The sequence below is a fragment of the Pholcus phalangioides genome, unplaced genomic scaffold, assembly GCF_987345545.1.
Source record: "Pholcus phalangioides strain wild (caught in Gottingen) unplaced genomic scaffold, Ppha-v1.0 ptg000009l_1, whole genome shotgun sequence".
NCBI classification, from domain to species: Eukaryota; Metazoa; Arthropoda; class Arachnida; order Araneae; family Pholcidae; genus Pholcus; species Pholcus phalangioides.
The window spans coordinates 30960960-30977330 of NW_028301602.1; the positions used below are offsets into that span (position 1 = coordinate 30960960).

Below are 16371 nucleotides of genomic sequence, written 5' to 3' on the forward strand. Positions count from 1 at the left end.
ATAGGCCTACGTATTTTCATCATTAAAAAATATATAATTATTTATACAATCATACGAAATCAGAGAAATCGTCATCACATCATCATTATTGGATATTTGGACTATAATAAAGCAAAAGATGGGCTTCATAGTTCCAAACAGAATTCAATTTCATAGTGAAGGTCAACTGATGTACATGGTTATCGAAATTAAACAGCCTTATCTCATAGGCGGAATAGACCTGGAAGTCTGGGGGGGGGCGTTCATTATTGCTGGGGGAGGGCGCACGATGATGATGATGATGTCAATTCATATATACATTAGATCAGTCTACTCCACCTTTGACGCGGGGGGGGGATGAATGCCCCCCCCCTGCCCCCCGTATTTCCAGCATCGCGTTATCTCATAAAGCAAAAGAAGGCGTTTTTATGGTCACAATGACAATATCGGTGAATCGGACAACAGATACTACAAGTGCAGTCGGACCCACTTTATCGGATATCAACGATTCTCCAGCACAAAATGTATTATTATGCAGGGACAAATATACTGTAACTGATATATTTTACTGTATTTTTGTTTGTACAGGGTGTCCTGTAACTGCTAATGCTGCCTTTATCTCATCAACCGTCCGTCGTAGACGTATGATTTCAATTTAAAAAATGCTGATGAGGCATTCAAAAATTACCCTAAAGTTTTAAGAGTGGAAATACAGTGTGTAACAAAATGAAAAAAAAAAAATCTAAATTTTTATACGGTCCGCATGTCCTCTAACTTCAAATTAGAGAAATGTTGCCCGGTATCAACAATATATTCTCTAACATATTTAAATTCTAAAAATGGAGGAAAGTTATGAAAGAACAGCAAAAACTAACAAACTAACGTATTCTTCTCATTCAACGCTCCTTCTTTTCATTATTCATGCTGTCGTTTCCCAACTTTTCTCCGCTTTTTGTATTCGAATATCTCAGCGAATATTGCACTTAGAAACACGGGAATTTTTTTGGTTGGCCTCAGGAAAGACAGAGAAACAACTTTTTGATTAAAAGTAAGAGGATGGGGGGGGGGAAGGGTTCGTATGAAAATTTCCATTTTTTTATTTTGTTACACTCTGTGTAATTTTCACTCTTGAAACTGCTACGCGTTAATTTTTGATCACCTTTTGAGCAGCTTTTAAGTAGAAAATATACGTCTACGACGGACGGTTGACGAGATAAAAGTCGCATTAGCATTTACAGGGCACCTGGTATATTTTGACCTGCTTACAATCATTCACGCAAAAATTGTTTCGTAATCTACACTTTTAACGCAGTAAAACAAAAAAATACATTGGATCCCGCCTATAATGTTTTCAAAAAACCGTCATAAAAAACGTTGTAAGTGGGAAAACGCTTTAAACGGAAAATCTTAATGAGAATCACTTTGAGTTGGGACCACGAAAATAAGTCGTACTAAGCACGAAAACGTTTTAAATGGAAACGTTATAAGCAGGATCAACTGTATATAATTTATATTTTTATTATTACTAAACTAATTTCCAGTGTGAAAAATGTTTAATATTTTTGGGGCAATGTAGAAAAAGTGTTTATGTATATATAATGTTTTATTAGGGTCCGTGCACTTGATAAACTCGATTTATTTCCGGTTCTGTTTTGATTTTCGTTAAATATTTCTCATTTATTTGCTTATATTTCATAACTGAGTACAAAAGTTTTGTTTTAAGGTTAAAGTATGAAATTGTATTTTGGAACCTATTACAATTAAATTACTATTTGAGTATACAGAGTGTTCCAAAAAAGCATCGCCAAAATGAAAGGGAACTTCAGACATACGATAACAATCTAAAATCACATAGGAGCATAAGTGCGCAAACGCGAATGCGAGCCGATCTCCCCGTTAAAAAGTCTCGCCGCAGAGAGCAACAGGCCTACAATGTTACAATTATTCATTCATAACACGTCACTCACTATGAGTTGAGAAAAACTCATAGTTTAAAAAATTGATTGCAGATGGCAGCACTACACATGACAAGCCTTACACAGAAACAAACGCACGGAAGATTCACTATACATATACACACATTCCAACATATGCCAATTCGTTAGAAGTTCCGCAGAGGAATATGGACGAGGTGCATGCCAGGTTTAGTAGTAGTCCATGTAGCGTCGATGTAATGCATGTGGCAGTGCGTCTGGCAAAAACTTTGAGCATCTATACCATAGTTTCTCAACCTTTTTTGTCCCATCGCCCCCTCCTTCAGAAATTTTTTTCTCCCAACGCAATACAACCCATAGGATCCTATGTTATAGTTGTAGCTTCTACCGCCCCCCAGGGGGCGTTAACGCCCACGTTGGGAATCACTGATCTATACTGACCAGATCAGAATTAAATTTTGAGCCGATTCCTGGCCCATGGGGCCAACTGCCGGCATAAAAACTGGCCAAGAAGGCCTGTGAATATATATATCTATACTGTAGTAGTGTTGTTAGTAAATAAATTATTGTAGAAGAAATCTTCGTCGTCCTTGTAATGCGTATTACTTTAAATGCCCTCTGCTACTTCCAGATGGCGTTTGCGCGCCTACGTTCCTGTGTGATTTTTGGATTGGCATCGTATGCTTGAATTGTCCTTTCATTTTGGCGATGTTTTTTTTTTTTGAAACAGCATGTATATTATCCGATTTCCGGATGTTCTCGTAACATGCTCCTCCCTAGGCACCAATATATATATAAATGAGTTGAGAGAATATTTTACTTCGACAAATGGACAAAAAAAACAAGGCATTTCTATCACCAATATAAATGCAAATACAAATACAACCCACAACAGGCAAAATGCCCAAGAGGTGGCTCAGAGAATTTTATTCAATTGTTAAGTGGAAAGTCTTTCGGTACACTAAGTTCAAAATTCACTTATTGTAACTTTTCTATTGAGGAACACATAAAAATTAATTTTTTTTAAAATTTACTTCAATTATATTTCGACACAGGTTTGGTCACTGTCACATCTGAATGATATCTACTTCATGTCTTGTAAAATTCTCATTACTTTCGGACACTCTTCGTGAATCACAAAAGCTTTACATGTTGAAGTGTTTTTCTGGTTTTTTTTTTTGTACATTTCTAGTTGAACAAATGCGAGAAAGGTTACATATACATGCACAAGACAGACGTCAAATCGGAAGGCATCTACCGATGCGAAGTATCGACGGATGCACCTTCGTTCCAGACCGTTAAGGGTGAAGGAGAGATGAGAATATACGGCAAGAGACTCTCTTTATACAATATACTACACATGTTATAAACGTTATTCCGTTTCCTATTAGAATTTAAGATTTGAATCGTACGGAGCCAGCATTTTTCTTTCGAATTCATCCTTAAAAGAAAGGGGGAACTAGAGCTGCAGCTCCCTACGGTTCGATAAAATATGACAGGAACAGGAAATTCCTATCACCTCGCAGAATTTCCTTTTTTCTCAGAAATTTATACGTGTGAATGATATATTTTATATTTCATTTATTTTTTTATATACCTTCAAGTCTACCAATAATATACAATTCTCCTCGTTTTTTAGTTATCCAATGCCGAACGCCGTAAAGTGTTCAAATTAGTTCACTTAATTTGAGCACTTCAATTTTCTTTGCTTTTGATTTTGAAAGAAACACGTTACACTTCAAATTATATTTACCATATTTTTTGGGTTATCTCCGTGTCCAATGTTTATAAAAATCATTCACGTTTATACGTTTACAGAAACGTAATTTTGGAAGCTTACATTACCGTACTCAAATTATGCGGAGCCTGTGTTAATTCTCCTCTCAAAAAAAAAAAAAAAATTCAAAGATACATGCATATAATATTCAAATATCAAATTATATTTCAACCATTATGATATTCAACCCTTCTAAAAATGATTTTTCTAACAAATGCTTATTTACAGCATACAAGAAATTGAATCGGCAAATTTGAAAAATTTTGCAAAATTGAATCGATTGGAGGACCATGAGGTCCGCATTCCTTATTAGGTGCCTTACAAGAACTTTTTTCCTGGAAAGGTACGATTGATACGTCAGTGATCTGGTTTTGCGTCAAGCCCGCCTATATAGATTAATGTAAGGCACCTCTATAACCAAGGTATTTTAGGGGGGAGCCCGAGTTTAAAGTAAGGTGCCTCTTTCATCGTCTTTCATCTTTGAACAAAAAACAGGTTTTTCCACTCCAAGTGATGTCTAATCGTTAAAAAAATCAGGATATCCAACAGCGATTGGCTATAGCTATCGTATTGACGTCACACTTGCGCTCAAAGACTGAGGATGAGTCAGCTTCACACCTTGATGTGTACGCTGTATGGCATCAGAGCTATATAATAAGAGCTGTCTCATCCCTTGGAAGTCGATGTTGCCGATTCGCTCAGTGAGCGTTTTTTGGGATCAAGTGCGTGACGACACTACCCTTATTAATTTTAACCTTCAGAGTGACCTCGAAATACCATGGTAGCCAATGTCACTAACCGGTCCTGTCAGGGTGATGACGTCAGCTGGTACCGACTTCGGTGTGTCATGAGACAGCCGCTTGTTACATGGTCCTGATACTTCCATTTCAATTACAGAAAGGTTTTCGAATGACGGACAGTTACTTAAAATATTGAAATTTCTTTGAGCGATCGCGTATACATAACAAAATAAAGAAATCAATTTTTTGTACAGTCTCCTCGTGTGATAAATTTTCCGATAAGTTTAATGTACATTCCGCTCTAAAAAGTTATTCATGAAAAGTTTCATATGTTTAAATGCAATTATTTATCGAGATATTAAACATATAATATCACTGTGTTTTGGCGACTTATATATATATCTCAGTGTTGGAAAGTTTTCATTGGTTCAAAAATTTGCCATTTTTAGAAACTGCGCGCAGATAGAATGAATTCAACTATTATATATTTTTTTTTATTAACATAAAAAATTAATTTATTAATTAAATTTTATATATACCAATCACAATTTTTGACAATTGCTATATTTTTTCCCCATTCCAATATCAAAACTTTATGAATTAATTTATTTATGCATATCGTAATGAAGTTGGCGACAGATAGTTTCGAGTACTGTCGGATCGCGAATATTGGTATTGAAAATTTGCTCTCAAATTCCAGTTTTTCCCTCGGAGCATCCCGCTATACTGGGAAATACCGCAAATTATGGCATCGGGGACGAAGTGAACGTTACGTGTTTAGCAGCGCCATCTAGACCCGCCGCTTTCTTGAAATGGTTCATGAACGGTAAAGAAGTAAGAATTACATGTTCAAGTACAGTGTTAAGATTTCTATTCTGTTTTCTTTTATTAAAAACAATAATTTAATTGTTGATGCAATTGAATGAATAATTATTGTTATTTAATTATTGTATTGAAAATTATAATTATATGTGACTAATTTTTGATGTAGATTGCACTTTTTGGGCAATGTGGAGTATTAAAACCTCTTGATCTCACTTTGATCATGACTGCTTTGAATCAAACGTAGGAGCTGTTCCCACATAAATATAGTCGTGGACATCCCTCACTTTCAGTCGTTTCGGATTGGATATTCGGAAATCTTAGTTTTTGCTATGGACCTTCGTTTATAGCAGCAGAAACTATAGCCATCTAGTAGCGAGAATGTCCTCGAACAATGGAGGCATTCTATCAGTACCAGCCAGTAGATGAGATGAAAAAGCAATGCCATCTACTTGACTGCAAAACAACGTTTAATTGCCGTATCGAGAGATATCACCACAAGTAAAATTTTTGCTTAGTTCTTAACAATATCACTACTGCAGTCTATCAACGTTTCAGCGGTGCTTTGTGCGTTGATTTAATTAAAACTTTTCTTTTTAAAGTATCCGAGTACTTTTCTTGTCCCTTTTCTTTTAAATGGTACGAGAGTGAACTTAAATAATATTTTTTTGATAGAAAGTGTCCCAAAATGGTTAAAACAATAATAAATTTTGGGCTCTTTATGTCATTTTCTATGAAAAAGTTATTTTTATGTCAAATTTTAAGCAAAATTCATGTGATATTCGAAACACGATTGCAAAAAAGTTCTACGAATCAAATACTGCTTTTTTAACAGTATATTTAATTTAACTAGTATTAATACAGGTTATGAACAAAATTTTAAAGAATTGTGTGGTATGCTCATAAGGTGCAATCAAATCTCTTAATGTTCGAGTGAATTTTTTTGAAATTTCATTCTACATATTGTCTATTATATTAAAATTTCGTAACGATACAATGAATACATTTTCATAAATCCTTTTGAAACTCAATTAGCATGTCAAAAATAGCATTCTTCGCTGAACGCGTTTAACGTTTTTATCCACCGTTTACTTGTATGTAAAAACGCAACACTAAAGTGGACTTAACTTGCAACATATAAAGGGTGTTGCCGTGAAGCGGTGACAACCTCAGAGGTGGTAAAATTAGGCATCAAGAAGAACAAAAATTGTCATAGAACATGATGCCGCAAACCACGTTTAGTCGGTGAAAATCTCGCAAAAATACTTATGAAGAGTGTGACGTCGAGTGGGACAAAAAATCCAATAATAAGTAGAAAAAACATTTATTTGACAGCATGATTACAATACAGCCTGTGCAGCACAGTTCAATGTCAGAAAGTACACGAAGAGGAATGATTACAGGGTAGATGGATAGAACCACTCACAACCCCAGACTTAAACAAAGCAACTTACTCCCATTACCTCAAGAGAGTCATTGTTATGTCGGAAAAACAAATATTTATAATAGTGGCCTCTTCCTTGCCCCGTGCTCGCAAGTATCGTATCACAAGCATCGTTCTCCCCATGAAGACAGCTATCAAGTCGATCTAACGTACAAGTCATTTGACTAAGAATAAAATATATAGCTCAACACGTAATGACCAGGTAGAAAAATAATGATTACAGGAGTGGTTCTAAGTCACACAACACAAGCGGTCATTGCTGTCAAATTAATGTTTTTTCTACTTATTATTGTCTTTTTTTATCCCACTCGACGTCATACACTTCATAAGTAATTTTGCTATTTTCAACGACTGAACGTGGTTTGCGATACCATGTTCTACGGCAATTTTTGTTGTTATTGATGTCTAGTATCTCTCTCATCCGAGTTTGTCACTACTTCAAGACAACACTCTGTATACGAAACAAGTCCTGTTTTGGATTTACAACTAACAGGGCTCTTTTATAAAAAATGAAAATCTATATTTTCTTCGAAAATTACGTTTTCAACAAAGTGGGATACCTTAAAAGTAATTTATTTATGTATAGGCCTAAATATATATATTTTTTATAAATCTTGGCATCAAATTTTTTTTTTTATAATTCGCAATTGGGCCGTGGACTCCTGGGAACCACTGAAACACCATAACATGAACAATATTGACAGCCATGAACCAATTTTGTAGAAAAAATTATTATTTTTTCCCTCATGTCGAATAAAGTATGTGTAAGTGCATTTAAATGTTTTCATCCCCCAACAAAACCAACTAGTTTTTGTTCGCAGGCATCGATTCAGTACCTAGTACGTACGGATCCCGTCGAAACTGCTGACGGTCTGCTAATATCATCATTAGGATTGAGATTCATAGCAGCCAGGGAACATTTCCTAGGTAAAGGAACCATGAGCTTGCATTGCGAGGCCATCATCTCGCAAGCCCACACGCTCACTAGCGGCGAGATTCTCATATCCTACAACTCAACGGACTCTAGAGCCCCTAAAGTTTTTTCAAGTAAGTGTCTATCAATGTTTCCGAATGTTTACCAAATAATTGGGAAAAAAAATTCAATGAGCACACGGACTTTCAAATCGTGTTCGGAATGTTCACCGACAAAAATTCACTGCAATGTAATTCGCTGATAGGAAAATTCACCGATTAATAATTCTAACAATTCACCAAATGGAAAGTTCATCGCTGGGAAAACTCACCGACAACAGTTCGACATTAGTGAATGAATGATCGAGCGAATGAGTGAATGAATGATCGAGCGAATGAGTGAATGAATGATCGAGCGAATGAGTGAATGAATGATCGGGTGAATGAGTGAATGAATGAGCTCACCAAGTAACTCACTCAATCACTAGGTAGCTTATCCTATCATTCAATCATTGTCTCACTCACTTCTTCACTTGGTCGCTCACTCTGTCACTCACTCACATCTTCACATGGTCGCTCACTCTGTCACTCACTCACTAGATCGCTCATTATATTACTCACTTTCTAGGACACTCACTTACTCCCTAGGTCACTCATTTGCTCTCCAAGTCACTAAATCACAATGTCGCTATGTTACTCGATTACTCCCTTAGTATGTCGTTCCTACGTTGCTCACTTTACTCACTAGATCGTTCACTTTGTCATTCACTCACTAGGTCACTCATTCTATCACTCACCAAATTGGCCACTCATTCTATCATCAACTCTCTAGGTTGCTCACTCTGTTACAAACTCAAACACTAGGTTGCTCACTCTATTACAAACTCAATCACTAGGTTCACTCACTGTGTTACTCGCTCACTCAATTACTAGGTATCTAGTAATTGAGTGACTATCTAGTATCATTTACTATCTCACTCTTCTACTCCCTAAAAGTCACCTTTTATCACTAACTCCCTAGGTAACTCACTCTGTGACATAATGACCAGACCACGCATTCATTCACTAAGTCACTCATTCCCCTCACTCGCTCACTCTACATTACTCAGTCTACCACTGTGTCGCTCACTATGACACTCACTCACTATAGGTCACTAAGGACCGTATTCACCACCATGGTTTATATACTATAGTCACGGATTGGTTAAATTCAGGTTTTTAACCAATCTATGTTGATCTCTTATCCAAAAATTGTGTGTGTGTGTGTGTGTGTGTGTGTGTGTGTGTGTGTGTGACTACAGTTTAAACCATGTCGGTGAATACGGCCCTTACTCTATCGCTAGGTCACTTACTCACTAACTATTGTATCATTTACTGAGTCACTAGGTCATTCCTGGCTAACTTGACTCGTGTCGAACTGTTTTCGGTGAATTTTCCGTAAACACTTTCAAAGGATCTGATTTCCAATGTTTCACCTCCATAAAAAAAACGTATTGAATTTTATTTTAGAAAATACAGATGTGAACGGATGTTGTTAGCACATTTTTATTTGAAAAATGCAACACAGCAATTTAATTAATTAGAGTGGATTTTTTTAATTAGGTGAAATGTATTTTAATTATGGCTGAAATATGCACTTCACCTTAATTTTAATGTTATTTACGAACAGATAACTAATTTACGATTGTCGTACAAGTAGTGGAACAAATAGTTTATATATATATATTTAATTATACAGGATGCGCAAAAAGCCCTAAAACGTTTAAAAATTCATAAAAACCGGAAAAATAACCGAAATGAAAACGATTTGCAGGGTTAACACCGCTAGGTCACGGGAATTTTTTTGACATGAAAAAAACCCAAAAAACGGCTGATAGGTGGCGCTGACGTACAAATGTCAAAGAAAAGATGCGCAAATTACGAAAAGAATGCCCCCAAATCGTTTATTACAGTAGTATGTGTTCCACATGGCCACCACCATAGGGGATAACACATTGCAGGCGAGTCACAAATCGAGCAACGGCAGATTGCAGCAGCTCCACATACATGGTTTACAACGATGAACTGATTGTGGATTAGGAGCGCAAGTTATTATAACCGTCTCATTTGCATATTTCCACCAAAGTCGCTCGTAAACAGCGCCACCTATTGGCTGTTTTTTTTCCTGTCTGAAAAAAATTCCTATGACAGCGAGATGCTAACCCTGCAAACCGTTTTTAAAAATTAAAGTTTCAAAAAAATTTAAAAATTAGGACCATCCCTCACTCAAACTTCGACTCGTCCGTGCAGCACGTGCGCTGACGTAATGAACCAGATTTTTGCTGATAAAAAGCTTTCTCCTGGTCACAGAACCATCAGCTAGCGTTGCAATTTACCTGTTCATGGGAAAAACAAGAGATTTGAATTACTCAAAACGCGGCATGATTGTGGGTGCCAGAAGGGGTGGTTCCAGTACCTCCGAAGCCCCTTAACAGTATGTCAAGTCTTCAAAGAATGACAGTTACGCCAAAAAACTTCAAGTGGAAAGCGGAATAGTGGGTGGAAATCGCTTGTGAAAGGAAGAGGTCGCAAGCGACTGACACGCATTGTGTGCAGCAACGAAATGGACACTTGATGAATGGAAGGTTGACGAGTCAAGATTTCCTCTCCATGACGTTGATAGCAGGATCCGTGTGTGGCGCAAGCAGCAGGAACCCATGGGTACGGCATGCGACATGACAACTGATCGAGCGGGTGGCGGCGGCATCACGGTCTGGGGAGCATTTTCCTTGAGTTTATATATACCCTTGGTCTCTTATTTCCATTGTAAACATCCACCAATGCCAGCGTCTACCTCCACATCGCGCACCCGTTTATGTCCATAATGTTTGCAAGTGATGATGATGGTTATTTCGAGAAGGCCAATGCACCCTCCTACGGGGTTGTAATTACCCTCTTACGGGGGGATTGGTTTGAGGAGTATGATTCAGTTTCCATTGCTTCAATGGCTCAATCAGTCACCCGATCCCAACCGAATTGAGCATTTGTGGGATGAGGATGAAAAGTATGTTAAAAGCTCCGAAACACTTCTAAGCTGAGGGAATTAAGAGCTGCCCATTTCGTTAGCACGGGCTAATATTCCTCCTCAACGATTTCAGCAATTTTTAGAGCCCATACCTAAAATAATATCTGATGCCATTAAATCCAGAGGGCGTCCCACACGACATTAGTGGTGAGTATCTAATATTTTGGCCACTGGGTATATTTGAATTTTTATTCTCCCAATTTTTTTCTATAGCGCACTGGTGAAATTCACAAGTATCAGATTAATTAATAGTTCGTTCTGTACGAAATAAGCGTTTGAAAAAAAATCATATTTTTTGGGGTGAGGGTTAATTATTACTAAAATGGCCTACCAAAAATATTTTAAAATAATAATTATTTCATTTTTTTCTTCATAATGTGATACTGAAATGGTTAAAACTCATTCTGTCTTGCATTGGTGTTAAGTGGATCGCAAATTCCAGCTGTAGATCTAGATGTCTGATTTATCTAAAATGAAATTAGATATTTATTACTAACTTCACTGGTTAGTGATTATTTATGAGCATGTTCGTTTCACACCAATTCAACTCCGACATTAATGTTTTTATTTCTCGCACAATATTTAGGCTCCGTGTACCGAAGTCCCAGCATAACAGGTGGAAGGATACGTTATAAGATAGGTGACGTGATGGACGTTAACTGTACTTCTTGGAAATCACAACCACCGGCAGAGCTTCACTGGTATATCAATGATAAAAAAGTAAGGCTCATACTCGTATACAGATCAAAAACAAATCTCTAGTATTTTCAGCTGATTTTTGTCATTGTTTAGTTCTCACTTTTGTATTCAAATGTTTATGTCTATTTTTTTCCTCCAGGTGAGGCCGGAGAATTTGGCCTTTTACCCGCCAGTCATGCACGATGATGGACAAGAATCGACGGTGCTCGGCCTCCGTATAGTAGTCAAACAGAGACACTTCCAGAAAGGTCAGATGAGGTTGAGGTGCACGGCCGCTGCCCTCTCTGAAGTCATCAGGATGAGGAGCCCGATGGTCGAAATGGTGAACAACAGGCAACAACAATCCGGACTGCACGTCTTCGAGAATCCAAGAGCAGGTAATACTTCTTCACTTACCACGTGACGAGCCAAATTAACACTTTGGTAACGAGTGGAAATTTTTCTTCATTATTTTAGTCAGTTGGATACTTCATAGCATTTTTTTTTCTGAGGCCGTAAATGTGTCAAACCACACTGAACTGTTTGATGCGGAACATATTTTTGATAATCTCCGAACGCTTATCACTACTACTAAACCACACATGCCCCTCGTCCATACTCCTCTGCAGAACCTAAAAACGCTTATCACTGCATTTCCCTGTACGGTCGGACTCAAGGCCAAGGAAACCATAGTTTTCGTTTGAAAGTTACCTTAGCTGCATTTTGAGTTTTTCGCAGTCCAAGCGAATTTTTTTAATCATTTAGTTGCTGCACTTCCATCTATGATTGATATCTGCATTTTTTTTCAAAACAAATATTTCGGGTTAACCATGGCTTTACTGTCTAATTTAAGATCTAAAAGTCAACTTTATAGAATTTGCCGGTCTTGAACATTCTTTCTTCGAGCTTTTTAAACGTCACGTAGAGAGAGAGAGAAAGAACTAAGCAATGTCCACACTTTGTCAGTGATACAGGGTGATCAGCGAATAAGCCCTTATTTCAAAATTAAATATCTCTACAACAAAGATCAATAGAATTATGCGGTAAACGGTACGTTTATTAGCAAAACTGTAAGAGTGTTGTACAGAAATTTCAAAAATTTAGTTTTTTTTTTTAATTTTTTAAAATTTAAAAAAAAAAACGAGATTTTGGGGGTTCCGAAAATCCTCATTTGTGGGAAGAGAAACCACTGCATTCGCCTAAAGTTACTGCATGGGCTGCGGTATGCGCCATGTGTGCTGACAAATTGTTCCAAAATTGTAACGTAACGTTCAGTAGTAATCGTTTCTCGCACGAAGAAGGGGCTGATAATGCCTCTGGCGCATACCGCAGCCCATGCAGTAACTTTAGGCGAATGCAGTGGTTTCTCTTCACACAAATGAGGATTTTCGGAACCCCAAAATCTCCAGAGAGTTTTGTTTTTGTTTTTTAAATTTTAAAAAATTGAAAAAAAAACTAAATTTTTGAAATTTCTGTACAACACTCTTACAGTTTTGCTAATAAACGTACCGTTTACCGCATAATTCTATTGATCTTTGCTGTAGAGATATTTAATTTTGAAATAAGGGCTTATTCGCTGATCACCCAGTACATCTATCTCAATATGTGCTAATTAATAAGGCCTTCTTCTCATCAACCGTTCTTCGTAGAGGTTCGGTTTCAGTTTACAAAAATGCTCAAAATGTGTTCAAAAATCGCCCTGTACCTGTTTCAAGAGTGAAAATACAGTGTGTCATAAAATGAAAATTCTAAATTTTTATACGGGCACCTGTACTGAAAATCCCAATTGGAAAATTGTTGCTCTTTCTCTCCTGTGGCAGCAGAGAAATTCCATTTCAAAGGAATTTCCAAGTTGGGAAAGAACAGCATAAACGGGGGAAAGAAATATTGTCCATTACTTTATGCTGTTCTTTCCCAATTTTTCTCCGATGAACACGCACACACACATTTGAACACATAAAATTCAGGAAATAAATTTTATTTCATGAATATTTTGGCAAAAACTTTTTATTGCTAATTTTATACGTAAAATTAGCATATTTTTAGTATTTCTGCTAGACATTGTACACTAAAAACTATTGCTTGTATCAACTAATTCCTCATACATATTATTGCTATGACAATGACTGTTCCGGGCTGGTCAGGAGAAAACTGTTGCTACCGCTAACACTTCGTTGAATACCATTTAATGCGAAATGAATGGATTGAAATACTGATTTTATCAGGTCTTGAATCATTTTAACACTCATTTTAGCCATGTTTGAAACAGTGTTTCACCAATGTCCTTGGCAAATCAGAAAGATTCAAATGGAATGGTTCCTCAGATTACTCTCTAATAATCTCTATGGTGAATCGATTGGAAATAATTCGATACTTTTCAGTTGCCAACGCAAGTTCTCGAACAAAGCCTCGTGTTCTTTCAAACAATTTATCATAGTATGAGATACATGAGGGAACACATCATCGTTTTTGGAGAACAAAATGTTCATTTATGGATAAAGACGGCTATTAAATATTCTAGTAAGGTGCTCAGCTAACTTCAATGATCTTTCATGAAGTTGTTGGGGCTGACCTGGCCCGGAAGAAAAGTCAACAGTTCTAAGACTTTTAATATACTACCTATATGCACCTATTATATTATAATAGGCACCTATTATATTATAATAGGTGCTATGAGCTGAAAGTTTTAGAATGCTATAAATTCGAGATGGGGAATGTAATCGATGCGCTTATTGATTGAATTTTTCAAGTTTTATAAATGTGCTTTTCTAAAACTTTTATAGTGTAACCCCAGCACAAGAGCAATAAAATTCGTTTTACTTAATCCACAATAACTTTGCTTCTAGATATTGTAGGGATCAAAATTAAGCAGTTTTGAATATTAGAAAATAACGGCACTTTCAAATAAACACATAAAAATTATTTAAATTTTTTTTGAGATTCCTAATTTAAAGGCAGAGAGTGTGTTGTGTCGTCTTAAAGTTTCCATCAATAATTTCGAATCAACTTAGAGTATAACCGCATAGATGAGAAAGACGAATTCGGAACCAAATATCACTAAATCTTGAAAATATCACACTTATCATATAAATGATAATTTATAGAATGCGAAACTTCCCTGCTCAAATGATAATTATTCAAGATTCAAAATCCAATAGGCATTATTTCCTAGCGTTACCAATACTGAAACTTCACCTAAAAGATCTTCTTTTCTTTTCAGTTTCCAACAGAGCAGCAAAGTCTCCAAGAATCGAGAGATTGGCAGCAACAGCAGCAGCTAACATGTGTCTTCTAGGCTTTGCCGCACTTTTCCTTCCGGCTACGTACTAAGGATATATGATTGGAAGGCAAGGAAAAAAAAAAAGAACATATGGGTATAAAGTCTAACCGACTTTGTCTTGGAATGAAACAAGATTTAAGGAAAAAATAAAAGGGAGAAATATGGAAATATATAGGAACTCTAAAAGTCAAGGGAAAGGAACTTTCCTTGAGCATCAATATGAAATACTAAGATGGCAGGAGCCGGGTCCTCTCATTCTACCCTCCTTGTACATATAGATATAAAAGCTGGTTGCTGACTTGAAAAAACAAGACAATTGATTTCCCGAGAGCGTCGCTATGAACCAGCAAACAAAATACATACATATATATATATATATATATATATATATATATATATATATAACATTCCCCCCTAATCCTTGTTTCCACTTTTTGTTTTGGCGAAACTACCTGTGTTCTTTCCAAATGTAAGGTCTGGCTTGTGGTATGGTTTGTGTACACACTCGCACGCGCGCACACACACAACTGAAGCAAGAAGAAGATCCGTTGCATCAATGGATCTATGGGTACTGTATTATTCAAGACTCTTTTCTGAATTTCCAAAGTCAACTGTTTTTATAAGAGACTGATGGTTGGATTCGAAATGTTTCCTCTTCTCCTGCTCCTTCTCGAGATACAAATGTTTTATATATATATATATAAATATACTCGTATATATATATATATGTGTGTGTGTATATAGTACTCTCTTTCCTTTTTCTTACCTAATATTTTTGGGACCGTTTCCGGAACTAAATTCTTCCTGAAGGCTAAAAAACAACAACAATGATTCTGTCGGTTAGAAAGACATCTTTTATCCGAAAATATTCTGGTGAAATATATTATATGAAGGCTTTTTTGTTATTTGTCATGTATTGAATTATGAAATATTTCGTGGTAAGGACGGACTTGGGTGAAGAACTTATGGTCCGGAGGAATTATGTCTTTTGGAGGTTTCGTGTGCATCATACATGCTCAAACCATGGCCACTGGGCAAAATGTGGCCCTCGGAGTCATCTCTCTCTCTCGATCTCGAACTTTATTTTATGAAAATGAACTGAGTGGGACATCTGCAGATCATTGATTGACCTGCGGCATATTTAAGGATCACTTAAGTCACCTGTGGCATAGTTCAGGAGTGCTTAAGCACCCTATAGTGCCGTCCCACGTTCCAAAAGTGTCCCGTGGTACATTTCCTGATCTCTTAAGTGACTGGTGGTGCAGCTTCGAATCACTTAAGTGTCCCACAAAACATTTACAGATCACTTGATAAGAGTGCGGCACGTTTGCAGATAACCCCAAGCAATCCGCGGCGAATTCACAGAATTCACAGATCATTCAAGTGACCCTTGACATATTTACAGATCATTTAAGTAAGCAGCGGCATATTAGCAGATCACTCAAGCGGCTCGTTTGCACTGTTCCAGATTACTGGTGGCACGCAGCACATTTACAGATCACTCAAGCGGACCGCGTTATATTTACTGATCACTTGAGTGACCCGCGGCACAGTTCCGGAGCATTTGACTGGCCTGGGGCACATTTACAAATAACTTTCCCGACACGTTTTCAAACCAATGAAGTGGCCCATACTGTCCTAAAGGTTAAACACCCATGGGACTAACTGCACAGAAAGTGTCTACTGCAATGAAATATTCTCGGCTTCCTGGATATTTCTAGTTCCGCACAGCAGTTACCTC

The 16371-nt window shown here is 36.9% G+C and overlaps 1 protein-coding gene across 1 annotated transcript in view; it reads left to right on the plus strand.

The window, feature by feature from the left end:
• The window catches only part of LOC149082800 (uncharacterized), a 38851-nt gene extending 23847 nt beyond the window's left edge, over positions 1 to 15004 (plus strand). Inside the window, exons 3-8 of the mRNA XM_089235961.1 lie at positions 3106 to 3241; positions 5131 to 5264; positions 7518 to 7743; positions 11259 to 11392; positions 11511 to 11748; positions 14571 to 15004. Coding sequence (XP_089092087.1) covers positions 3106 to 3241; positions 5131 to 5264; positions 7518 to 7743; positions 11259 to 11392; positions 11511 to 11748; positions 14571 to 14680 — 978 coding nt within the window. The 3' untranslated portion in view covers positions 14681 to 15004. The remainder of the gene's footprint in view (positions 1 to 3105; positions 3242 to 5130; positions 5265 to 7517; positions 7744 to 11258; positions 11393 to 11510; positions 11749 to 14570) is intronic.
• Positions 15005 to 16371: the final 1367 nt, after the last annotated feature.